Below are 23,864 nucleotides of genomic sequence, written 5' to 3' on the forward strand. Positions count from 1 at the left end.
AAGAGACCGGAAGACGCTCTTTTCCAAAGTCAATCGTTCCGCGCGCGGTGGGGTTGCCTTTAGAAAATGCCTGTGTGGATTTTTCTTTTTTTAAAGCCTCTTCTAATTCCTCCGCTACTGCAAGTAACAAAAGACATTAAGGAAACTAGCATCTCCCGCTGTTACCTTTTTTCTCTTATCCTCGTCTACTCCACGTCCCTTCCCTTAGGTTCTTGCCGGGCAGGTCTTCTCTCTAGGCACCTCTCCATGGGCGCCCCGCTCGGTGGAACAGGATGGCGCGGACTGAGAGTTCCCACGGGGTCCTTGGCCGGGTAGTCAAGGTGACCCGGGTGCATCTGCGCTATAGCTAGTGGGCCCCCAGCTGAGGGGTAGGAAGGAACCTGAAGCGCGCTTATGGGTCCTCACCCTACCCTTTTTCTCAGGGGAGGAGACGGTGAGCGGCATTTGCCCAAAATAATGTTGGTCCACGTAGTTGATGCCCCAAGGACCCTGAAGCGAATGGGAAGGAAATTCGAGTCGGGAAGGTGTCCTGAAACCACTGAGTGGGGCACGGGGGGGTGGGGGGGGTCCAGATTCTGCCTCAAGTGTTAAAGATAAATGGCAGGGCTTGAGGGTTACACAACATCCCACAAATATTGTTAACTCGACCAGAATGTCCTTAGCCCCGCTTCCAGCAGCCCCATTGTTCAGGTTGAATTTTTTCCTGAATGAAACCTTTAATATCCCAGTCTTTGATAATGCCTCAGAAGTCAGATGTGATGTCAAAAATGACAACAAACGTTTGGCTCTTTACCTGTTATCACAGTTAATTGTTTAACACTAAGGAATAGGTATCCTTATTCCCATTTTATAACAAGCAAACAAATAAAGCAACATGTCCAAAGTAACAAAGCTAGTGAGGTGACAGAGCCAGGATACAAATACATTTTATTTCTATTGTATCCTGCCTCCCTGCTTGAGTCTAGTTAATAATTACACTGTGGATTACCTCATCGGTTCAAATCTTTCGTTTGGTGAAGCAGGCAGTGCTTTCTGTGGCCAAGAGAAATAACAGTGATTCAAGGATGGTGCCCTTCTGGGCAGTTTTTCCGACCCTAAGTATTCCAAGTTTTGGGGCACCTAGGTAGCGCAGCCTGGTAAGCGTCTGCTTTTGGCTCAGTTCATGATCCCAGGGTTGTGGGCTCCAGTCCTGCATCAGGCTCCCTGCTCAAGCTTCTCTCTCTCCCTCTGACCCTGCCTGCCATGAACGTTCTCTCTCGCTCTGCTCGCTCTCAAATAAATAAATAATCTTTCTTTTAAAAAGGAAAGAAAGAAAAAGAAAGCAAGATAAGGGACAAAGAGTGCTTGTTCCTACACCAGCTTTTCTCTATACCTGCCATCTATAGTTCCCAGGTTCCGGACAAGTAACCATGTATGTTCCTCACTTTAGAGAAATAATAACACACTAGTACCTTTTGTTTTTCCAACAAGTTTCAAAGAACAGCCCTTTTGGGCATTTGGGGAATATGTAAATAAGGAACAAGAGAGTGACTAAAGATAAGAAATGCTGAAGCAAAAGGAAGCTGCTTCCACACACCAGTTGATTTGCCCAGAGTTCTTTTATTGACACTTTTTCATTGTTACAAAGGGAAGGATATTGAGGATGCAGAAAGGAAAGCCATGCATACAAGGGAACATAGCATCACTTTAGGTCTTAGGAAGCAGTGAGCATCTGATGGGTCTTTGGGGAAATCGGAAAAGGGGAAATCCAATAAAGATATAACATAACTCAGAGACAAAAAGACAAAGAAATTCAACATCTTCCTGGAATCACAGTAGAGAGGCCAAATGAGGTTTTCGTTACTTTTCAGGGATCATAAAGCTCTGGGGGAAAAGAGGCAGGAAGAACTAATTCTTCAGAGAATTATTAGGTTCACAGAATGAAGAAGTAGAATTAGAAAGCCATTGACAAATATGAGGAAACAGCTGTGTTTAGGTTTTGGCAGGTGGGCAGGGAGTAGTAATAATGCCATAAAGCAGCCATTTATTGAATCACAGCTACTATATGCCAAAAACCATGCGAGGATTTAACAGAGTGATCCCTAATCATTGCAGCAACCCTATAAGGTAGGTAACATCGTTGCCGTCATCGTCGTCGTCATCGTTATTTCAGTCCTGTAGAGGAGGACACTGGACTACAGGTTAAGTAGCTTGTCCTGTCCCAGCAAGTGGCAGGGTTGGGAAAGGGACCTCAGTGTCCCAGGCTCTGAAACCAAAGTGTTTTCCACATCCGGACTTCTCCACACTACAAATTTTAAGAGGAGTTGGGTGAGGGTGACTTGGGAGTTTACAAGGTCCCAGTGAAGGTTAAAGAACAATAAGGAGATTCAGATCTGAACAGGATAACTTCTAAATTTCACAGAATTATTGGATCTTGCCCCTAGAATTTCCAGGGAATGGAGAGAAAGTGGGAAAGAAGCAGCGAAGATGGTGGGAAGTAATTTTGATTGGGGCATTTCTTTGAGAAAGGGAAATGGAAAGGAAGAGTCAGGCCCTACAGTGGATCCTAGACAGCAATCCGGTAGTTGGGGTGGACCTGGGGCCTGACGTCGCAAACCATGCCAAGAAGTTGGGCCAAGACGCGTTCTTGGTTTCTCTGCTGAGAGCTCTGCATGCCCTGCACCTGGCGTCTTGTAGCCTGTTCCACCTCAGCCGACAGGTTCCCCTGGGAGCCCATGGCCTGGGGGGATTGGGAAAGGGATAGAAGAGAGAAAGGCAAAAGCAGAAACAGAGAAAGAAGGGTCCAGGCAGGTGGAGAGGAAGATCCTGGAGCAAGGCCAGGAAGAAAAGCCCTTGTCAAAACCACCCCCATCCCATGGAAATAGCCAGACACCAAAGAAAGCAACACAATTCTCCTTCCTTTGAGACTTGGCATGCAACTTCATCCTAAAACAGACTGTAAAACCCCCACCACCTCACTATATGTGACCATAAAACTCTGCCTTTCACCCCAAATGACATTATACTCCACACAGATGGTGGCAATTCCCCCCAAAAGCTGTACAAGTCTTTCAAATGTCTCAGATTCTCTTCGTTATCACACTTCTTTATCAATAACATGGCCCCTGCTAAGGGTCCCCTTCAGCCCTTTACCACCTTATTTTCTTGTACAGTCACCCTGTCCACACCTTATCAGATACACCCACCAACTTGCACCCTGGGGTCCCTTCTCAACTGTCCCACAACTCACCGCCTGCTGCTTGCTCTGAAATTCCTGCTCCCGCTCTCTACGGTACTGCTCCACCTCCATCTGTGCCTCCTCCTTCGCCTGCTTCAGACGCCGGGCCTTCCCTGGAAGCAGAAGAAAGGACAGAGGGTGGGGGTAGACCCCCTCACAAAACGAGATAGTAGTGGTCATTCCTTTCCAGAAAGTTTTTCTGCCTTCTCTCAGCCAACCAGGTGCTAGATTCTAACACCCACCCATTTCTTTCCTCCTAATCAGCCATCCCAGCCCCAGCTTCCTCCCCACCAACCTTGGATTTTCCCAGGGACTGGAAGGTTTATTGTCCCCCCCCCCCCAGTTTTCTTTCCAGACTCCTAAGGGAGAGTGGAGGAGACTCACTCTTTCTGGCATCTGCCACCTTCTCAGCCGCCCGCTTCTCGGCTTGCAGGAGCTGCTGGATACCCTGGGACTGACTGGCCATTTCTGTCGTTATGGCTGATGATGTTTTGGATGCTACTAAAGTACCAGATGGCTCCTCCACCCCACCCCCAACACACACACACATACACCGCCTACTTCTCTTCCACCAGCTCCTTGCTGCAGTCCTCCACTACCCCTGGGTCTTAGTGCCCCCCTTTTCTGCTCAGCCTTCCGCACCGGTGTCTCCCACAAACTGATCCTCCATTGATGGCTGGCCTCTTCTCCCAGGTCTATACTGGCAGTACCCAGAAGGACCACCTGGGAGCAGCAGAGACCAGGCCCAAAGCTGTCTGGCACCATCGCAGCAGGTGCAGGGTTTTCCCGGTCAGAAAGTCCAGGAATGGGGACAGGACCAGAGAGGAGTGAGGAGACGCAGAGGGACTGAAAATGTACTGAGAAGGTAAGGAAGTCAACATGTGTCACGTATTGGGAGAAGAGGATGGTGGGTTTCCCTGAATTCTTCCTACTTCTCTTCCCCTCTTTTTTTCACTCTCTCCCATTTCCATCTCCTTTTATCTTTCCCAAGTCTAAATTTCTGCATCCATTTCGTTTGCCTTCTCCTACGGTTGTTTCTTTATGTCTTTACACGTGTCTTTTTTTATCTAGCCCTATTCTTGGCCTCGTCGTGGTTTTCCATTTTCACTATGACTTTTAATCCTTCTTCTCTCCCCTGTTTTCTCTCTCTTATCATCTTCTACCTCTGAACCATCTCCTCTCTCTTCCCAGTTGGGGGAATCGGCCTTTTTACTCTCCCATGCTGGTCTCCTTTTCCTCATTTGTCGTCCAGTCTTCCGGTTTCAGGCGGACCCTTTATCCTAAGTTCCCAAGTTCCCCACCCGAGACCAGACTGAGGAAACACACACACCTCGCCCCTCGGAGAGAGAGACGACATCCGGTAACGAGTTCATTTCCGCCCTTTACATGCGTCTCGGCTTGCGCCATTTCCGCCAGCCTAGAGTGTCCCCGCCCTTCCCGCCTCCCTTCCTCGCAGCGTTTTAAACACAGGCCTCGGGCCTACAGCTCTGGGGGTACTTAGGGGGGCGGGGGGTCAGGTCTGATGAGTAACCCCTCCCCCCAGGTCCCAGAGGGAGAAGCCTCCACATCTGTCTGCCGGGTACATCATATTCCATTTCTAGATTATTATTTGAAATTATCTGTGACTTTTAAATTCAGATTTCTGTTGATAAATATTTTCCCCATCATTCTTTATTTGTCTTTTTCAAAGTCTCCTATTAAAAATTATCTGGGCTAATGAACCTCAAAGCAATTACCCTTTTCTCAAATTTTACGTTAAAAAATCTGTGACCCAAGCCCCCTTCAAATTTTTTTTCAAACCTAGCATCTGGCTGAGGGATGAGAGTTAGGAGAGACCTCATCTCTTGCTGAAGATGTAGGAAGAAGGGGGGCCGAAGGGAGGAACAAGAGGGGATGTTAGGGGCGGCGGGGGAGGGACCAGGCCACGCTGGGGCCCTGACAGCTGCCTTTTTTTCCTTCTTCCTCAGCCCAAGACTTCCATGGCCTCCACTACCCGCCGCCAACGCCGAGAACGTCGCTTTCGTCGTTACTTGTCTGCAGGACGGCTGGTCCGGGCCCAGGCCCTCCTCCAGCGACACCCAGGCCTCGATGTAGACGCTGGGCAACCCCCACCACTGCACCGGGCCTGTGCCCGCCACGATGCCCCCGCCCTGTGCCTGCTGCTTCGGCTTGGGGCTGACCCTGCCCACCAGGACCGCCACGGGGACACGGCGCTGCACGCTGCTGCCCGCCAGGGCCCTGATGGTGAGTTTTCCTGGTGGGGAACAAGGTCGTGAGCCACTGACTGACCGCAAATGAGATGAAGGCCAGCAGCTGAAAAATAAGCTAGTTGTGCCTGGGATGGTAGTTGACCCCGTTGGCATTTGTGACTTTATATTACTGAGCTACCATTGTCTGAAGAACCCAACATTCTCAAAACAGCAGCTTCAAATTTCACAGCTTAAAAGATTATAGCTCCTTTGTCTCTTGACTGGTTGTTTGCCTGCAGTGCAAAAAGTAAGATAGAGGTTAGGTTCTGCAGTTCCATTGCCTGGGTTCAAATCCCCGTGCCACACTTAACAGCCGTGTATTCTTGGGCTATTTACTAAACTTCCCTGAGGCTTAGTTTGCCCTCGTGCAGAATAAAATAACAACAGTTCTCACTATGTCCCAGCACTTCTCACAAAACAGCCCAGTTAATCCTCATAACAATAAGTACTAATATTATTCCCTGTTTCTCAGAGGAATTAGAATCCAGGCAGCCTAGCTAAATCATCTGTGCTCTTAACAACTGTCTTACCCTGTGTGATACATTATAGAATTACACAGTGATAGCGCCCATGTTCAAAACACCCATGCTGTATCATATATTTTGATGACGCAATACGTAATTAGAGCACCTGGCATGTGATTAGCACACAGTAGATGTTGGTCAGTAGTGTTCCTGTTATCAACAGATCTGTACTCCCTTCACCGTCCTCTCTGCAACTCAAAAACACTAAGACCCAAACATTTTTCACCAGACTCGTTTGGTGAGAAAAACTAACCTGAACTAAAGCGAGACTATCTGTGAGTCATTTTCATCCTACAGATGTCAATGTTCATACATTTCTCCACAGAAACATTCATGTGTTTGATTATTGGAGCAGCCCAGGCCCTCCCCAGCTACTGAATATACAGTGTATGTACTTTCAGATCAGATCTACCAAATCCCAAAAACATCTGAGTTCTGAAAAACCTTTGACACTGAGGGTTTCAGATGGGGACCTATTGACAATGGACACAGCTTTGTAGAGGTAGCAACCCTTAGGAAAATAAAACCCTCTGGCAATTTTCCCCTGCTAGAGATTTTCCTTCTAAAGTAAGAACAGTAGAGGAAAATCCCTAGGTTGGGATGAACAACCCAGTTTGATTGCTACTATTACCATCTTCTAGCTCCCCAGCAGAAACCCCTCTTACCCCCAAAACTTTCCCCATATAGGAAAAAAAAAAAAAAAACCTTTAATTCCCTTTAATATAGTAAGATAGGCTGGCATATTCAGATTTTTTAAAAACCAAAAACTTAAAATGAGGAGGTTTGCAAAATGTAGGCATCTAATTTGACAGCTGACATTAAACATGGCAAGAGAGCAGAGAACCCTGTGGCAGATTTCAGACCTCCTCCAAGTTCAGACTCTACCACCTACAGGCTGTGTACCAGGGACATGTAGCTTAACTTCCATGAGCCCAATTTTAATCCCTTTTTTTAATTATTATTTTTTTAAATTTTTTAACTTGCCTCTCTAAATGGAAGTTGTGACAAGTAAATGAGGCAAGCACTTGGTACAGGTTTGGCACCCACCAGATGAAAAGTATTGTTATTTTTATTCTTATACTACCCAATTATGGCTTTTTGAGGAATAAAAATCTCTCTCATAGTAGGATCTTCCTTCATTTTATTGACATCTAAGAAGCATATGAGATCGATACTATTATCCAATTACAGATGTGGAAATTAGGGTCTTGAAGGTTCAGGAACTTCCTGAAATATCCTAGCCAACACGTTGTCTTCCTAAGGGGGGCCTGCCCTCAGTTCCCAACCAAGCCCTGGTATCTTCTCAGGCCTTACTTATTCTGTTCCCTGACAGCCCTGCCACCAGGTGGCCTTATGGCTCTTCGGTAGAGTGGCCCATCTCATTCAGTTGGAGCTTCTTTAGAGACTGTTAGGTCTTAAAATGCAAATTCGTTCTTTGAACAGATGAAATGACCCAGGATCCCCTGAGGAAAAGGAGGTTTTCCCCCCTTTTCCAAGTTAGGTGCAAGGGGTGAGGCAGTTCCTGCTGGACTGACTGGGCTATGTGGTCATAACCAATGAGATGCCAATGAATGGCTTTCGGTAACTTCCTTTTGGGACCCGTCACCTCCTGGGGAAGTGGTCTTAGGTGTCAAAGACCCTCGTATAAACATACCTTAGTCAGACAATAACCATTCTCTACACACAACAAGAACTAGTGAACACTAAGAAACGATAGGTCATTTTCTCACAGTCTTTGCAAAAAGAAGAAAGTCCAAAGGCAGCCTGGTTTGTTTTTTTTTTTAATGTCACATTGAGTGCACTTCTGCTCTGCGCCAGCACAGTACCAGACCTCTACCACCCGTTACTCACTTGGAGCTGCACAGTAGGAGTAAGCTGTGGCCCTGTTTTGCAGATAGCTGAGCTGTCTGGTTTATGTTCCATTTGCCTTTCCAGCCTTTCCTACCATAGCACAACCACAAACCTGCAGCTCCAGCTACGTAGCTCTGTCTTCAGTGACCCCAAACGTGTTTTTCACAAGACTGCCTGTCTCTTACCTGTTGCCTTCCCATCCACCTGATTTTTACTTTGCTAAGTTATCCTCCCTTCCCAGCCCAACATAAGCCCCGCCTCCTCCTTGAAGCCCTCTTTGACCACCCCCCCCTTACCTTTTCTTCCTCCATGCCTCAGTCAATCATCACTCAATATAAGCTTCCAGTATTGGTGTCTTTCAAAAATGTGTTGTGCCAGTTAGTGTGAACATCCCTTTAAGGTAGAAATCACGTCTCAAAATGGAGAGGGGAAGAGCAGTGCTTCTGTCACTAAGGCAAAGTACATGTTTACTTCAGATTCTTTTTCATACATATTTTTCCTAATATAAAAGTATACCATACTAATTAAAGAGCACTGGGAAGTCGATCTGTACTGCTAAATTGATGATAAAGGTGACATTTCAAATCACCAGAGGGCAGCAAGCTATTTAATAAACAACCTTGAAGTATTTGGCCCATCTGAGGAACAGTCCTACTGACTCAAAAGTACAGCTGCTTAAAGATCTAAGTGTGACAGGAAGGGTTTGTACCAAATTCATGGGAGGAGTTTCCTCTGGGGAGGGGAATAAAATTTAGAAGGCAGCATCAGAGAAATCTTTAGTTTTATCTATGGTAGTTTATTTCTTGAAGACAAAATAATGTTGCAAAAATTACAGAACAGTAACATACCTTGTGGGAGAAATAGGAGTGCTTATTGTACTATACTTTCTACATTTTTTAAAGACTTTATTTATTTATCTGAAAAAGATAGAGCACAAGCAGGGGGAGCAGTTGGCAGAGGGAGAAGCAGGCTCCCCACTGAGCAGGGAGCTCTGTACAGGGCTTGACCTCAGGACCACGATCCAAGCATAAGGCAGATGCTTAACCAACTGAGCCACCCAGGCGCCCCTACATTTTTTTAGATAAATAAGAAGATAGTAGAAAAAAACCACAAGAGGATATTTTTATAATCTTAGGGGGGAGAAAGCCTTTCTAAGGATGCAGTAAAGCCAAAGGCTATAAAAGAAAATATTGATATGGATTTAACTACATAAAAACCTTTCAAAGATGGGAGAAATTATTTACAAATACTTGACACAGGGGGTGATATCTATAATATATAAAGAATTCTCTTGTCTACATATATAATATCTAGGAGAAAAGTAGGCAGAGAATATGAACAGGTCATTCACAAATGAAGTAAAGAGCCAGGGGCGCCTGGCTGGCTCAGTCACCAGAGCCTGTGACTCTTATCTCAGGGTCGTGAATAGAGATTACTTAAAAATAAAATCTTTTAAAAAAAGAAAGAAAAAGCCAAAGAACATATAAAGTACAGTAAATTTCATTAATAAGGTCATTTTTTTCATATATCAGATGAGCAAAATTAAAAGGGTTGGTTGATGATAATCTTGGTAAAGGACAACACAGGCATTCTTATATTCTCTGTAGGAGTATATGTTGGCACAAATTTGAGAGCAGTTTGGTAAAATCGCTCATGTCCTTTGACTCAGAAATTCCACTTCTGATAATCTACCCCACAGAAATACTGTAAGGAGTCTACAAAGACAAATGTAGGAGGCCGAACATTTTTGGAAACAAAGTCTATTGACTGGGCGTGGGGAGATGTTTGTTTCATACACATAGCGGAACACTACATGGTCATAAAAAAGAATGAGGTAGACTGTGTACGCTCCTGTGGAAAAGTACGAATGAGATGGGAGGTGAAAAAAGCAAGTTGCCAAACAAAACATATAGCATGATGACATATCTCTGAAAAAAAGTCATCCTGTGTATGCATTTGTACCCAGACAGGACCGGAAGGGACCATAGCAAACTGTTAACAGTGATTAAATGTATTCTTCGTTCTTTAAAAAGAAAATTTTCTCATTAGTTATATCCCTTTCATATTGAAACATTAACCAGGGGTGCCTGGGTGGCTTAGTCAAACATCTGCCCTCGGCTCAGGTCATGATCCCAGGGTCCTGGGAGGGAGCCCCACATCAGGCTCCCTGTTCAGTGGGAAGCCTGCTTCTCCCTGTCCCACTCCCCCTGCTCGTGTTCCCTCTCTTGCTGTCTCTCTCTGCCAAGTAAATAATAAAATCTTTTTAAAATTTTTAAATAAAATATTAACCAAATAAGATTGGAGGACAGCCATCCATAGTCTTACCACCCAGAGACTAAGGTTTTTACATATTTTTTTCTAGTCTGTTTTTTTTTTTTCCTTTCAACCATAGGATTTGGTCTCTTCTTTTACACAGTTGTGGTTGAATCCTATGTATAGTTTCATAGCCAGCTTTTTCCACACACGAACATTTTTAGGGGTTATTGAATATTCTGTACCATATTTTACTTACCATGTTTTATAGTCCTTAAAACCCATGAATTTAAAAACCTGTGCAAGCCTGAACACGCACCTATCCTCGTACCTGCTGTGAACTGTAGTGGGGAGTAAGCAGTTGAAAGACAGGACTAGGTATTTGCTGGGTGGGACAGGTGGAGAGGGCTGGTGACAGGTCACATCAGTGGTAAAGAGAAGTGGCCCCTCCTCCTCTCATCCTGATGGGGTTTAAGCTGGGCAGCACGCAAGTGTACCAAGAGATGATGGTGGGGGGCGATGGGCCTTGCCCAGCCAAGGTGGGCCCATTGTGTTATCCTACCTTCCTACCTTCCTGGCAGTGACAGGATAACCCTTCCCTTGTCCCATCCCTTTGCCAGGTGGCCAGTACTTGGCAGCACCACAAAGTAAAGATTTAAGGACTGGCTGCCCATTTCCTCCTGCCCTAAGGAGAGAAAGTAGGTCCACAGGAAGGGAGGGTGCCTCACTCACCTTCCTCTGTCCCAGGAGTGAAAGAGTTGCTTGGTGGCCATAGGGGGTGGGCTGGGCCAGGGGTAGAGTGCCAGGCTGGCCGTAAAGTGGGCAGCATGGCCTTCAGCTGATGCTAGAGTGGATGCAGTGAGGTCAGGGCTCAGGAAAGAGGAGAGTTCAGGAACATCAGTCCTTCTTTTTACCACTACCCTCCTGTCAGCCAGCACCTGGGTGGGACCCTCTATCTCAGCCCCTTTCTCCTGCCCTAGATCAGTAGTCAATTTGGAAAGAGCTTGCTTTGCTGCGGAGAACATATCTGTGGCTTAAACTTGTTGCTGGTGTAGACCCTCTACCTCCCCACCCCTCTCCCAGAATGCGCTGTATGAGGTTGGCTGAGTGAAATTCCCCTCCCTGAAAACATTTATTTTACTCAGTTTATTGAAAAGTGATCTGAAATGGTTCCTGTTCTTTATTTATATATTTATAATGGTGCAGAGTAAAATTTTCAGTTATTTTACCAGTCTGAAGTATAGCTTTGGGTCAGAAACACACAGTAAGAGTTGTAAAGTGACAATATTTTCAAACCAAAAATGAAATACATAGTTAGAGGTTTTTGACATTGCCCAGGGTGTCTGGAGGCAGGCTGGAAAATGTCATTTAACACAGTAGAACTCCTAGGACACTAAAATAGTTTGTAGGGACTCGGATCAGAATATTTTAAACTACCACGCTTCTCACGCATGTGGTAAGCTATCAGTAAATATTTGTCAGTGACAGTGATTTCCTAATACCCAGGAGGCTTCTGTGTGGGCAACCATTTCCATTGCTGTAGGACCAAGGGAGTGAGTGACCAGCAGGATTCAAGATGGCAGCCGTGTCAAGGAATAGGAGTCCCAGCTAATTTCTGCTCCCTGCTCTCCCACCAACAGCCTACACGGACTTCTTCCTGCCACTACTGAGTCGCTGCCCTTCTGCTATGGGAATAAAGAATAAGGATGGGGAGACCCCTGGGCAAATTTTGGGCTGGGGACCCCCCTGGGATTCTGCTGAAGAGGAGGAGGACGAGGCCTCTAAGGAGCGGGAATGGAGGCAGAAGCTGCAGGGAGAGCTGGAGGATGAGTGGCAAGAGGTCATTGGGAGATTTGAAGGTGAGGAATCCATTCCCATCCACAGCTGCCCTTCCCCTTGACTGCTTTTCTGTACCCGCCGCATGCATGTTCCTGCTGGCCTCCTGTACCCCCTTCCTCTATACTGCCTTCCCCTCTTGACTGTCACCTCCTCAACAGCATTTCCCAGCCACCCCAATCCTGCCCTCCCAAACAGATGATGCCTCCCATGAGACCCAGGAGCCCGAGTCCTTCTCAGCCTGGTCAGAGCGCCTGGCCCGGGAGCATGCACAGAAGCACCAGCAGCAGCAGCGCGAGGCAGAGGGAGCCTGCCGACCCCCACGGGCTGAGGGCTCCAGTCACAGCTGGCAACGGCAGGAGGAGGAGCAGCGGCTCTTCCGAGAGCGAGCCCGGGCCAAGGAGGAAGAACTGCGTGAGAGCCGAGCCAAGAGGGCACAGGAGGCTCGTGGGGACCGAGGGCCAGAGCCAGCCAGGGCTGGGCCCAGGGCAGAACACCCAAGAGGAGCAGGGAGGGGTAGCCTTTGGCGCTTTGGCGATGTGCCCTGGCCTTGCCCTGGAGGAGGGGACCCCGAGGCCATGGCCGCAGCCCTGGTGGCCAGGGGCCCCCCCTTGGAGGAGCAGGGGGCCCTGAGAAGGTACTTGAGGGTCCAGCAGGTCCGCTGGCACCCTGACCGCTTCCTGCAGCGATTCCGAAGCCAGATTGAGACCTGGGAGCTGGGCCGCGTGATGGGGGCTGTGACGGCCCTTTCTCAAGCCCTGAACCGCCATGCGGAGGCCCTCAAGTGACCCCAGAGAAAGAGTGAGAAACTGCAGGGAATGCAGCCTTAGAGGCAGGGCAGTAGTGAGGGGAAGGTCAAGTATGGGGACGACGAGGAAGAAGCTGATGCTACGCAGCGAAGGATATGTGGTGGGAGCGAAACTTGTAACGAGTGGGAGTGGGGAGGATATGGGCCACCACCACTGCTCCTTGACTCCTCCATTTCCTAATAAGACCTGGTTCCACATCTCACTCCTGGTGTCTCCTCTGCCTTTTTCCATTGCTGTGGTTTTCATCATACATGACATCTCCTTTCCCACCCCGCCTGTCAGAACCCGCAGCTCCTACACACCTGCAACACGCACGTACACACCAAGGTGGGCTCTCAGCTGGAGCCAAGAAGGCCCTGCTTGCCCAGCCACAAAGGCAGCTCTGAGAAGACCCAGTTTGCCCACCAGTCACCACTCCCTGCACTGTGCTCCTCTACTGTCAGTGACTGGAGAAATAGACATGAACAGAGACGAAAAAAGGAACAAAACCAGTTTCCCTCCTCTCCCCAGTTCCCCAGCCAGAACCACATCCTCCTCCCCACTGAATACCCCCTCCCCCAACACAGGGCTTTCCCTTTGCTGAGTCACTGAATGATCTGAGTTGGGGGCAGCTGGAGCTGGGGGCCATGAGGAGGTTGTGGGAGGATGGGATAGAAGTAGAATGGACAGAGGAAGAGCCCTGTGGGGGAGTGGAATTTCGGTTGCTAAAATTAGGAGCAGGGGAAGGAGGTGGAAAGAGCCAAATTATGTAACCTGGATTGTCTGTTCTTGGGTAACCAGGGATCCACACCCAAGGCCGTCTCCCCTCTAGCTCCTCAATCCTAGGTCTCCTCCAGAGCCCCAGTCCTCTCCAGCTTCTGCCCCTCTCCCACACCTAGGCTTTATCTCTGGGCAGTCTAGACTTGGCCTTCCAGATACACCCCTTTTGCTGAAGTCGAGGAAAAGGTCCTGAGGGGCAGTGGGAGGGGATCTGGCACCATCCCTTTCACTGTTCCATACTCAACCTCCACTCAGGCTCCCCACAACGGGGAGAGGAAGTTGCAGAACATGCCACTGCCATCCTCCAGGACACAAACTCCACGAAAAGAAAAGAGTTACAGGCATGCGCTGGTGTGTGCAATCTACACGCGTCTACAACAGAGAATCTTAAGAATCAGAAACGAATGTTTTAGGTGTGGAGCCCTGGTGTACTCAAGAGCACCCAGAGGGCGGTAGAGCATAGGGAGGGAAGCCCGAGGAAGCAGGGGAACATGGGGTGGGCCTGAGACCTTGGGAGAAGACAGCCAGGAGATGGAAGGCCTCCCAGGGACCAGGCATCTGTTCAGGGTCAGGAGGAGGAAGGGCTGGTGAGAAAGATCCTGTGAGAGGAAGCTGCTGTGATTCAGAGAAGAGCCTGCGAGCTGTGAGCAACCCAGGCGTCCGGTTCCTCTCACAGGCCAGAGATTTCGGAAGTGGCATGCAAAGAGCCCAGGTTTGGAGTTGGGGGGAGTTGGGGTTAGGATCCCTAAGCTGGGGGTTGAGAGATAAGCAACAGAAACCTTTGGTGTCCAAATTTGCTCCTCCATCCAGCAAATTTTTCTCTGGTTTTGAAGCACATCGTTTCCACTCTGCAAGAGTTACATAAAACCAAATCAAGATAAGCCCTGATACCTGGCCCCCAAACCACCTTTTTTTCAACGTCCCTCCCTGGTGTCTGGCCCCCAGCCCTCTTGGGGGTTCCCCTGAGATGAGGGCTGTTCACTTTCTCTGACCACAGGGTTTCCGCTTCTGTGTCTCTTGTTTCCTAGGCTGATAAAAATACTGAGCCCTAGAGGCCCTGGCTTCCTCTGACCCCCCGGGGCCAGGCAGCAGGCATCCTGTCCACCGTGGTGGGGGCAGGGAGGGGGGCCCAGGGATCCCCAAGGGATGACTCAGTGCCTACTGTGAAACACTGGGGAGGTGTGAATGTGTGCATCTGCTCTCGAGAGCTGGAACGAGGAATCAATTCTTGGTGAAGGATGACGTGCTGGGGTTCATTTAGAAAAACAGGATTAGGGAACAAGACCAGTGAGATCAAAAAGGGTCAATTGGAGGATTGGGCTTGGGGCTAGTTTGAGTTAAGCTAGGAAAAGGATCTGGGAGGGACTCTATTCAGTGTAGTTCAAATGAGCAACAAGTAGCCCGAAGAGAAATCCGGACTGCTGCAAGTTTGCCAACAGGGGAAGTGAGGTCTATACCTAATTGTCATTCAGGGCATGATGCTGAGTACATGTTGAGGAGTAAGACATAGTGGATACAGAAAAGGGGTGGGGAGGGCGCTGAGCCAGGAGAGGGCATTTGACTGGTGCTGATGAATGGGCAGAATTTCTATGGGTAGAGATGAAGAGACAGGCTCCGTAGACAAGTAAAATGGCTTCAGCTGAGACCAGGAGTCAGAAAACAGTATATTGAGGAAAAGATGAATGTCCTGAGACAGACAAAGCACAGGTGTGAGTAAGCACGTGTTGAAGAGAGGCCCGCAGGAGGCCAAGGTAAAGGGTCTGGGACCTCTTCCTGTGTGTCTCAGTGCTAGTGGCAGCTGTGCAGAAGAGAGGGAGAGAACAGGAGAGTGATGCAGGGGTTACAGATGAGGAGTAAAGAAGAAAGCAACAATCGATCACTCGTTCTATGAACACCTACCATGTCAAGCCCTTTCCTAACAGGAGTAATCCTGCCAACAACTGTTCAGAAGATGGGTGGTAGATCTCCATTATAAAGAGGAAACCAGGGGCGCCTGGGTGGCTCAGAGGGTTAAGCCTCTGCCTTCGGCTCGGCTCGGGTCATGGTCGCAGGGTCCTGGGATTGAGCCCCGAATAGAATCGGGCTCTCTGCCCAGCAGGGAGCCTGCTACCCACTCTCTCTGTCTGCCTCTCTGCCTACTTGTTTTCTCTCTGTGTGTGTCAAATAAATAAATAAAATCTTTTTTTAAATAAATAAGGAGGAAACCAGGGCTCATAAACATACTGAACTTGCTTAAGGCTGCATGGATAAAAAGTAGCAGATTAACACTAAGTGCATCTTACTCCAAAACTTGTGTACTTTCACTTAGGTCCGAGTACTTCCAAATAGCATTAAAGGAGGAAACAGATCTTAAAAACTTTGAGAGGATAAGTCATTAGCACAAGACAACCAATAGGACAGTGGGAGGAATCTTAGAAGAGGAACCTTAGATGGCTCTGAATTTTGAGCCTAGAGGATTAGAAAGATGATTCCCTAAGCCTAGAAGGAGACACCAAGCTGAAGGGAAAGATAAGGAATTCTATTTCAGTCACTGAAGCAATACATTTTGATTAAGCACAAAATATATTTGATAGGAGCAAAGCAGTCTGCTAGACAAAAGGTTTAAATGAAATATAAAGTCACTGCCCTCATAGAACTTGCAGTCTAATGAGATAAACAATCTATAAGTAACAACTACAGGTCATAAGGGGGGGTGCACCTCCTTAGAGTAATCAAGTGTTCAAGGAAGGCCTCCTGAGTTTGACGTGCTGCCATAACAGTCAGACGGAGATTTCCGGCAAGCAGGTCAGGAGCCCAAGAGAAAAGTGTGAGCTGGAGGGGTAGATTCGGGCATCATTCCCTTCCTAGTGGACACTGAGCCTCGGAGTGCACAGGATCCTTGCGAGAAGATGACCAGAAGAGCCCCGAAGATGGTCTAAGCAAGAGGAATCAATAAAGGAGGGAGGTGGGGAAGCGGTCAGAGAAGTAGGGCAAGGGAGGGGTGTGCCAAGCAGAGACAGAGCCACATCTAATGTTTCAAAGAGGTCGAGTAGGGGAAGGTTGAAAGATCCTTTGGGTTCAGGAACTAGACAATTACAAATTTTGAGAAAACAGTTTCCACTTACCAGAGGGGCAGAAATCACTTTACATAGGTTGAGGAATGAGTAGGAGGTGAGGAAAGGGAGGTGGTGGGTACAAAGTCATAGAATGGTGAATATGGAAGATAACTAAGAATCATCTCTAGGGCAACCCACGAATTTTACAGATGAGAAAAATGTTACCAGTTCCCAAAAAAGTGGGTAGTCAAGGGGGCTAGTCTCGAGACATCACACAGAAAAGGAAGGTGAGAGATGAAATGGCAGAGAAAAACAGAGTCCAGGGAAATATTTTTTTCAAGAAATAAAATTGAACACGTTTGTGAAATGAAAGCAGGGTGCACGAAGAGAGAAAGATCCTGAAAATATGAGGGGTGGGGTGGAAAATATAGTAAAAACACAGGAAGTGGAATATAGAGCAAAAGGATCAGCCTTGGACAGGATGAAGAGTCCTTCTTGGAGTCAAAAGAAAAGAAAGATGGGGCGTCTGGGTGGCTCAGTCGGTTAAGCGTCTGCCTTTGCATCAGGTCATGACCCTGGGGTCCTGGGATCTAGCCCTGGGCCAGGCTCCCTACTTAGCCCCAAGTCTGCCTCTCCCTCTGCCCCTCCCCCAGCTCATGCTCTGTCTCTCAAATAAATGAAAAAATATATTTTAAAATTAATTTAAATTTACATTTAATTTAAAAAAGGGGGGGAGCCTGGGTGGCTCAGTCAGTTAAGCATCTGCCTTCGGCTTGGGTCATGATCTCGGGGTCCTGGGATCGAGTCCCATTTTGGGCTCTCTGCTCAGGGGAGAGTCTGCTTCTTCCTCTTCCTGCTGTTGCCCCTGCTTGTGCCTGATCACTCTCTCTCTCTCTTGCTCTGTCTCTCAAATAAATTTTAAAAAATTATTTTTAAGTAAATAAGGGGCGCCTGGGTGGCTCAGTGCGTTAAAGCCTCTGCCTTTGGCTCAGGTCATGATCCCAGAGTCCTGGGATCGAGTCCCGTGTTGGGCTCTCTGCTCAGCAGGGAGCCTGCCTCTCCCCTCTCTCTGCCTGCTTCTCTGCCTACTTGTGATCTCTGTCTGTCAAATAAATAAATAAAATCTTTAAAAAAATAAAAAATAAATAAAATACAAGTTGTATTCAAGTTTCTTTTTAAAAAAAAAGACATGTAAATAAAGTGAAGGAAAAAGAAGGAAGTGAAGAGATCAGCTTGGGTGGCCTTATGAAGCTCAATGAAATAGATGACAGCTTCACCAACTGAGAGTAAAGAGGTAAAATTGAGGTGTAAGAAGCACAGAGATTTAGAATATCACCTGCAGGAGTAGAACATCGAATCAAGAAAAGAAGATCGAGAAACCCTGAGGGCTCTCTCAGGTTAGATGGCCAGAATGAGCAGAAGACCCCTTCTGGTGACATGACTCTCCTGCAGTGTGTGGCAGCCTAGGAGAAAGCCCCAAGAATAAGACCATTGAGTTTATCCAAAACAAGTTTTTCAAGGTCATCTTGGTAGAACACCAAGTGATCCTAAAGTGCTAGTGGGTGGCTCAGTCGGTTAAGCACCTGACTCTCAATTTTGACTCAGGTCATGATTTCAGGGTCCTGAGGTCAAGCCCCACATTGGGCTCTGCCCTGGGCATGGAACCTGCTTAAGACTCTCTCTCTCCCTCTGCCCCTCCCCCTGCTCACACTCTGTCTAAAAAATAATAATAATAATAAAAACTAATAAAGTGCTAGTGAAAGTAGCTGAAATGTTTGACCATGCAGTGCAAGTTAAACCAGATGGACAAGGAAAACAAGGAAAGAAGAGGGGTTGGAAGTCTTGGTGAGAATGGAGAAACTAATACGATGGGAGGAAAGAGTGGGGGGGTGAAAAGTGAATGGTGGTTGTGAGAGGGAAAAGTTGGAGCTCAAGATCTCAAAGATGTAGCCCTTTCAAGTGATGCTGAGGTCTGAGATACGACCTTGCTCATGGGTGCCTAAATGGGAGCAGGGAAAGAGGCTGTAAAGCTTTGTAACTGAGAAAGTTGAAGCACTGAGAGGACTGCGTGAGATCATTTTGTGTGGTTTTAAAGTCTCTAAAGATGTTGGTGGGGATGAGATATGGAGAAAAACTGAGCTAGAATTAAAGTTGTTAAGAATGTGATAAAAATGTTGGTAGAGAAGACTGCTGAGCAGATAGGAAGAGCATGGCAAATGCAAAAGGCACAGGCTTCAAGAGAAGAAAAGGAGGTTACCAGTGGTGCTGAATAGTGGTGTCTCCTCTGCCCCCTGCCCTTTCTGACTGGGTAGAAGGAAGAGCAGACTTCACCAAAGAGAAAACGAGAAACATTAGGGCAAATCCAGGTTCTATGCCAGAGGAAGAGTCTTTGAAAAATGAGGCAGAGAATTTTAATCTATGCGGAGTTCCACAGCATATTGTGAAATGGATTGGTAGAAGTGTCCTGTGGGGTAAAGAGTCTAATCCAGGGAGGTTAGATCCCAGTGAGAGTTCAGGAGAAGAAAAAGCCTAGAGGGTTTTGCTTCTGGAAACAGGAGTTTGCTCCCTCTGGAATTTAGAATGGAAGGTACATAGTATTTATTATGATGGAAAAAAACATAAATACCTGGAAGAAGGTCATGGGGGAAGCACAAGACAAAGCATGTCTTCCAGTTCTGTGGTTTTAAATGCCATCTTCATGCTGATGACTCCCAGTGTTGTCTCTCTAGCTCTGACCTTGCCTTTGAAAGCCAGACTTCTATCCAACTGCCAAGTGTCTTCTCCACTTGGATGTCTGCCCAATGGATTTAGACTTAACATATTCAAAATTGAACTTTTTGTTCTCCTACTTCATCAGAATCCACATTCCTCCCAGTCTTCCTATCTTCCAACACCCCCCAAAATCCATCCACTCTCTCATAGAGTCCTGACAATTCTACCCTGAAATATATCCCACATTTGTCTACTTTTCTCCATCTTTATGGCTGCCACCATCTTCTCTCCTCCTATCGCTGCCATTGTCTCCTAACTGATGTCCCTGCTTTCATTCTTTCCTCCTACAACCCAGTCTAGACAAGATCTATTTTTCCTTTTTGTTAAGAGTTCATTTATTTATTTGGGAGAAAGAGCGAGCAAGAGAAAGAAGCATGAGCAGGGGAGCGGCAGACAGAAGAAGTAGTCTCCCCACTGAGCAGAGAGCTGGATGTGGAACTAGATCCCAGGACCCTGGGCTCATGACCTGAGCTGGAGACAGATGCTTAACTGACTGAGCCACCCAGGTGCCCTAGACACAGGATCTTTTAAAAACATAAATCCAGTCACCTCTGCCTCACTCCTCTCTGTCCTCTTCCTCCTCCCCACCCACTTCTCCTCCCCTCTGCCTTTATACACACACATACACACATACGTATATACACCCTCCAAAGGCTTCCCATGGTTGAACAAAAGCCAGATGCTTTATTTCTCTTTGAATGGTCCTGCGTGATCTGCTCCTGCCTCCTCTCTCTGACCTCATCGCCCACCCCGCTCCTGCTCTCTCTCTGTTCCAGCCACATCAGTTCCCTTTCTGTCCCTCAACACCCCCAGCTCATTTCTACCTTCCACCCTTTGCAGTAGCTCTTCCCTTTGCCTGGAATGCTTGTCCCCTAAACCTTCACCTGGTCACTCTTACTTGTCATTTGGGTCTTGGCTTAAATGCCACTTAGAGAGTACTTCCTGACCACTGTGTCTAAAGCAGTTCTCTGCCACTCCTCACGTCCCCTGTATTGTTTCCTCCTAGCACTACTTACTGACTTCTGTATATTTCCTTTCTGCCTTGCCTTACTAGGATGTCTGCTTTGTTTGCCTCTATTTGCTTATTGCCTAGCACAGTGCCCAGCACATAGTAGGCACTTCTTAAGTGGGGGTTAAAAAAAAAACACCTTAAATGAAGAGATGGATGAATAATGGAATAAAACAGGAGAAAGCTCATCTTTAGTTTTGTGGCTTAGATTGGACGTGACTTTTGAGTCAGGTTTAACTATAGGGTTGGGTGTGGAGATGAGTTGATTTCAAAATTAGCTGTAGGAAACAAGATTGGGTTAGTTTAGAGGATAAGTTTATTTTCAGACTTATTTATTGGAATGTGTTTAGATTTGAGGTTACCATTGAGTAGTTTGAGCTGCAATTTAGGTTCAGGTTATATTTGAGTTAGGGTCAAAGTTAGTATTAAATCCCAATATAGGGGTGCCTGGGTGGCTTGAGTGTCACATCAGGCTCCCTGCCCAGCAGAAAGCCTACTTTCCCTCTCCCACTCCCCCTGCTTGTGTTCCTGCTCTTGCTGTCTCTCTCTCAGTCAAATAAATAAATACGATCTTTAAAAAAATAAAATAAAATAAATCCCAATATAGGTTTTGAGGCTAAGTTCAAGTCTGAAGCTAATGTCATTTCAACGTCATTTAGAGGCCTGAGATTTCACTAGTTTCTCTACATAGCCCACTGTAGAGACTGTATTTCCCTGAGTTTGGGGCACAAGACTCTAGTCATCACCCCTCCCACCCAGGGAAAGCCCCAAACCAACTGCTGGCCTCTCCAAGAAAGAAACCAAATTTCACACAACCTCCGAAACTGAGATTGAAACCAAGATTGGCCCATCTCAAGGAGCGTCCTTCAGCATATCACAAACGCCTGTGACACTGAGCCTCAGCCCAGTTCTTGCCCTCCTTCCTCTCTGCCTCTCATGTCTCCCTACCACTCTTTCACACCTTCCCCTTTCTGTCCCTCAATGCCCGGTCTTCCTCTCTGACCTAAGTTTCTCCCTTTCTCAGTTTCTCATCGTTAATTGCAACACTGTTTTATATTTTAATATAACTGAGGTCTCCTAGTCCATCAGCTCCTATCATTAGAGAGGCAGAAAGAGACAACAGGAAGGAAAAGGAACTCTGGAGAAAGAGAGACATGGAGAAAAGGAAAGGAGCAGAGACCAAAAGGGAAACCAACTGTGATGTAAGAGACAGTAGGTTAAAAGAATAAGAGGAAACCAAACTATAGACCAAAATATTTTTTTAAAGATTTATTTATTTAGGGGCACCTGGGTAGCTCAGTTGGTTAAACATCTGCCTTCTGCTCAGGTCATGTTCCCAGAGTCCCAGGATCAAGCCCCACATCAGGCTCCCTGCTTGGTGGGGAGTCTGCTTCTCCTTCTTACCTGCCTCCCCCCGCCCCGCTCATGATCTCTCTCTCTCTCTCTCTCTCAAATAAATAAATGAAATGTTAAAAAAAGATTTATTCATTTATTAAAGAGAGAGAGAGCACACACAAGAGCTTGGGGGGGGGGGAACAGAGAGAGTGGGAGAGAGAGAATCTCAAGGCGACTCCCCACTGAGCGTAGAGCCCAACGCAGGACTTGGGACTCAATATCACAACCCTGAGATCATGACCTGAGCCAAAACCAAGAGTTGGATGTTTAATTGACTGAGCCACCCAGGTGCTACTAGAAGAAGATATTTAAAGGGGGCATCTGTGGCCACTCTTCCTCCATCACATCTGCTCAGACCCCACATCTGTAGATTTTGCCTAGAAACTCTCTCGTCCTTTCCATCCTCCTGCTGCTGCCTCAGTCTAAGTGTAAGTTCTTATCATCTCCTTGCCAGGTTATTGCATAAGTTTCCTAACTTGTTTCCACCTTCAGCTTTTCCCTCCAGCCCCTCAACTCCCATACCCCAATCCATTCTTCCTGCAGCTTCTGGACTCATTTTTCTGATGTACCAATCTGCGTGAGTCCCTCTCTCACTTAAAAATTTTGGTGACTCCCCATCTTAATTAGAATGAAATCCAAACTTCTTTTCTTGGTTTCAAACCCTTCAGAATGGCGTGCTCAGATCATGATCCTGGGGTCCTGGAATCGAGGCCCACATTGGGCTCCCTGCTCAGTGGGGAGCCTGCTTCTCCCTCTCCTGCTGCCTGCCATTCCCCCTGCTTGTGCTCGCCCTCTCTCTCTCTCTCTAATAAATAAATAACAAAATTTATTAATTTAAAATTTATCTTTAAAAAATTAATAAATCCTTCAGAATGTGTTCTCAGCTTACCACACAAGCCTCATCTCCACTCCTTCTATTCGTACCCAAAGTATAAATAAAGTGAAGGAAACAGAAGGAAGTGAGGAGATCAGCTCATATGGCCTTAAGCTCAATGAAATAGATGACAGCTTCACCAACTGAGAGTAAAGAGGTAAAATTGAGGTGAAAGAGGCACAGAGATTTAGAACATCAACTGTAGGAGTAGAACATCGAACCAAGAAAGAAAGATTGAGAAATCCTGAGGGCTCTCTCAGGTTAGGTGGCCAGGATGAGCAGAAGGCCCCTTCTGGTGACATGACTCTCCTGCAGTGTGTAGCAGTCTAGGAGAAAGCCCCAAGAATAAGACCACTGAGTTTATCCAAAACAAGTTTTTCAAGGTCATCTTGGTAGAACATCAAGTGATCCTAAAATGCTAGTGAAGGGCTACCTGGGTGGCTCAGTCGGTTAAGCACCTGACTCTCGATTTTGACTCAGGTCATGATTTCAGGGTCCTGAGGTCAAGCCCCACATTGGGCTCTGCCCTGGGCATGGAGCCTGCTTAAGACTCTCTCTCTCTCTCCCACCCGCTCCTGATCTGCTCAAGCTCTCTCTCAACACTTAATGCCTAGCACCCCTCCCCCAAGCCAAGTTCAATGGTTTTTCTGTGGACAACCATAAGCCCACCGTCACACTCTATTGTAATTATCTGCTAACTTTCCTGTCTTTCTTGTTGGTTTTTGAGGTCCCAGAGTGCATGCGGACTCTCTTTCTTATATATATCCTCAATGCCTTATATAAGGTGCTCAATAAATGTTTGTGAAATAGAGAGAAAGCTAAAGAAGTGGAAGGAGAATGAAAAGAAACAATAGTCTTATCGGACTAGGAAGGCATGAAAGCCAAAGGGCCTCAAGAATGGGGAGGAAAGCAGGAGAAATGGCTCATACACACCCTCAATGTTACTTCTGTGCCACAGGACCCCAAGACTACTCAGAAACATCGTTCCAGAGGAGGACAACCATATCCCCAATGTCACAGGGGCGGGGTGGGGGGGACTTTAGCCATTCAAAACTCTCAAAATGAAAGCATACCAACATCAATAAAAATAACCACGATATTTGAGACAGCCAATTTTCTCAATCTTCTGAAACATGGACAAAATCATCTTTAGAAACCTTGCTTTTTTTTTTACTTACAAATTAAGCGAAAACTGGCTCATTTTTAAGAATGTTCATATCAACATCTTTCATAGTGGCCAAAAAGTAGAGACAAACCAAACGTCTATCAACAGAAGAATGG

General features: G+C 46.8%; 2 protein-coding genes across 6 annotated transcripts; one reads left to right on the forward strand and one right to left on the reverse strand.

Moving 5' to 3' along the window:
- Nucleotides 1-1,579: 1,579 nt before the first annotated feature.
- Nucleotides 1,580-5,443, reverse strand: LOC111152277 (ATPase H+ transporting V1 subunit G2). 4 transcript variants are annotated; one of them, XM_022510747.1, is made up of 3 exons: nucleotides 5,248-5,443; nucleotides 3,230-3,330; nucleotides 1,580-2,719 (listed from the first exon to the last, which is right to left on the reverse strand). In XM_022510747.1, the coding sequence occupies exons 2-3, from the start codon at nucleotides 3,287-3,289 to the stop codon at nucleotides 2,546-2,548; spliced, it is 234 nt and encodes a 77-aa protein (XP_022366455.1). In that variant the 5' UTR covers nucleotides 3,290-3,330; nucleotides 5,248-5,443; the 3' UTR covers nucleotides 1,580-2,545. The 4 variants fall into 4 exon arrangements, with proteins under 4 accessions (XP_022366455.1, XP_022366454.1, XP_022366453.1 ...); XM_022510746.1 differs by lacking the exon at nucleotides 5,248-5,443 and adding an exon at nucleotides 3,779-3,915; XM_022510745.1 differs by lacking the exon at nucleotides 5,248-5,443 and adding an exon at nucleotides 3,602-3,777 and having other exon boundaries at nucleotides 1,580-2,677; nucleotides 3,308-3,330.
- LOC111152276 (NFKB inhibitor like 1) lies at nucleotides 4,025-12,941 on the forward strand. Of its 2 annotated transcripts, XM_022510743.1 has the most exons (5): nucleotides 4,025-4,082; nucleotides 4,470-4,796; nucleotides 5,185-5,461; nucleotides 11,735-11,953; nucleotides 12,129-12,941. In XM_022510743.1, exons 2-5 carry the CDS (start codon nucleotides 4,740-4,742, stop codon nucleotides 12,716-12,718), a joined length of 1,143 nt encoding a protein of 380 aa, XP_022366451.1. In that variant the 5' UTR covers nucleotides 4,025-4,082; nucleotides 4,470-4,739; the 3' UTR covers nucleotides 12,719-12,941. The 2 variants fall into 2 exon arrangements, with proteins under 2 accessions (XP_022366451.1, XP_022366450.1); XM_022510742.1 differs by having other exon boundaries at nucleotides 4,041-4,577.
- Nucleotides 12,942-23,864: the final 10,923 nt, after the last annotated feature.

Source organism: Enhydra lutris, unplaced genomic scaffold (assembly GCF_002288905.1).
Source record: "Enhydra lutris kenyoni isolate GAN:26980312 unplaced genomic scaffold, ASM228890v2 scaffoldscaffold28, whole genome shotgun sequence".
Lineage (NCBI taxonomy): Eukaryota > Metazoa > Chordata > Mammalia > Carnivora > Mustelidae > Enhydra > Enhydra lutris.

Coding starts and splice junctions, on each gene's coding strand:
- LOC111152277 (XM_022510744.1), bottom strand. CDS start 3,767: ATGTGTGTGTGTGTTGGGGGTGGGGTGGAGGAGCCATCTGGTACTTTA. Junction 3,331..3,601: donor GGTGGCAGATGCCAGAAAGA/GTGAGTCTCCTC, acceptor TTCTGCTTCCAG/GGAAGGCCCGGCGTCTGAAG. Junction 2,720..3,229: donor TTCAGAGCAAGCAGCAGGCG/GTGAGTTGTGGG, acceptor CAATCCCCCCAG/GCCATGGGCTCCCAGGGGAA.
- LOC111152276 (XM_022510742.1), top strand. CDS start 4,437: ATGCTGGTCTCCTTTTCCTCATTTGTCGTCCAGTCTTCCGGTTTCAGG. Junction 4,578..5,184: donor GGAGAGAGAGACGACATCCG/GTAACGAGTTCA, acceptor CTTCTTCCTCAG/CCCAAGACTTCCATGGCCTC. Junction 5,462..11,734: donor TGCCCGCCAGGGCCCTGATG/GTGAGTTTTCCT, acceptor TCCCACCAACAG/CCTACACGGACTTCTTCCTG.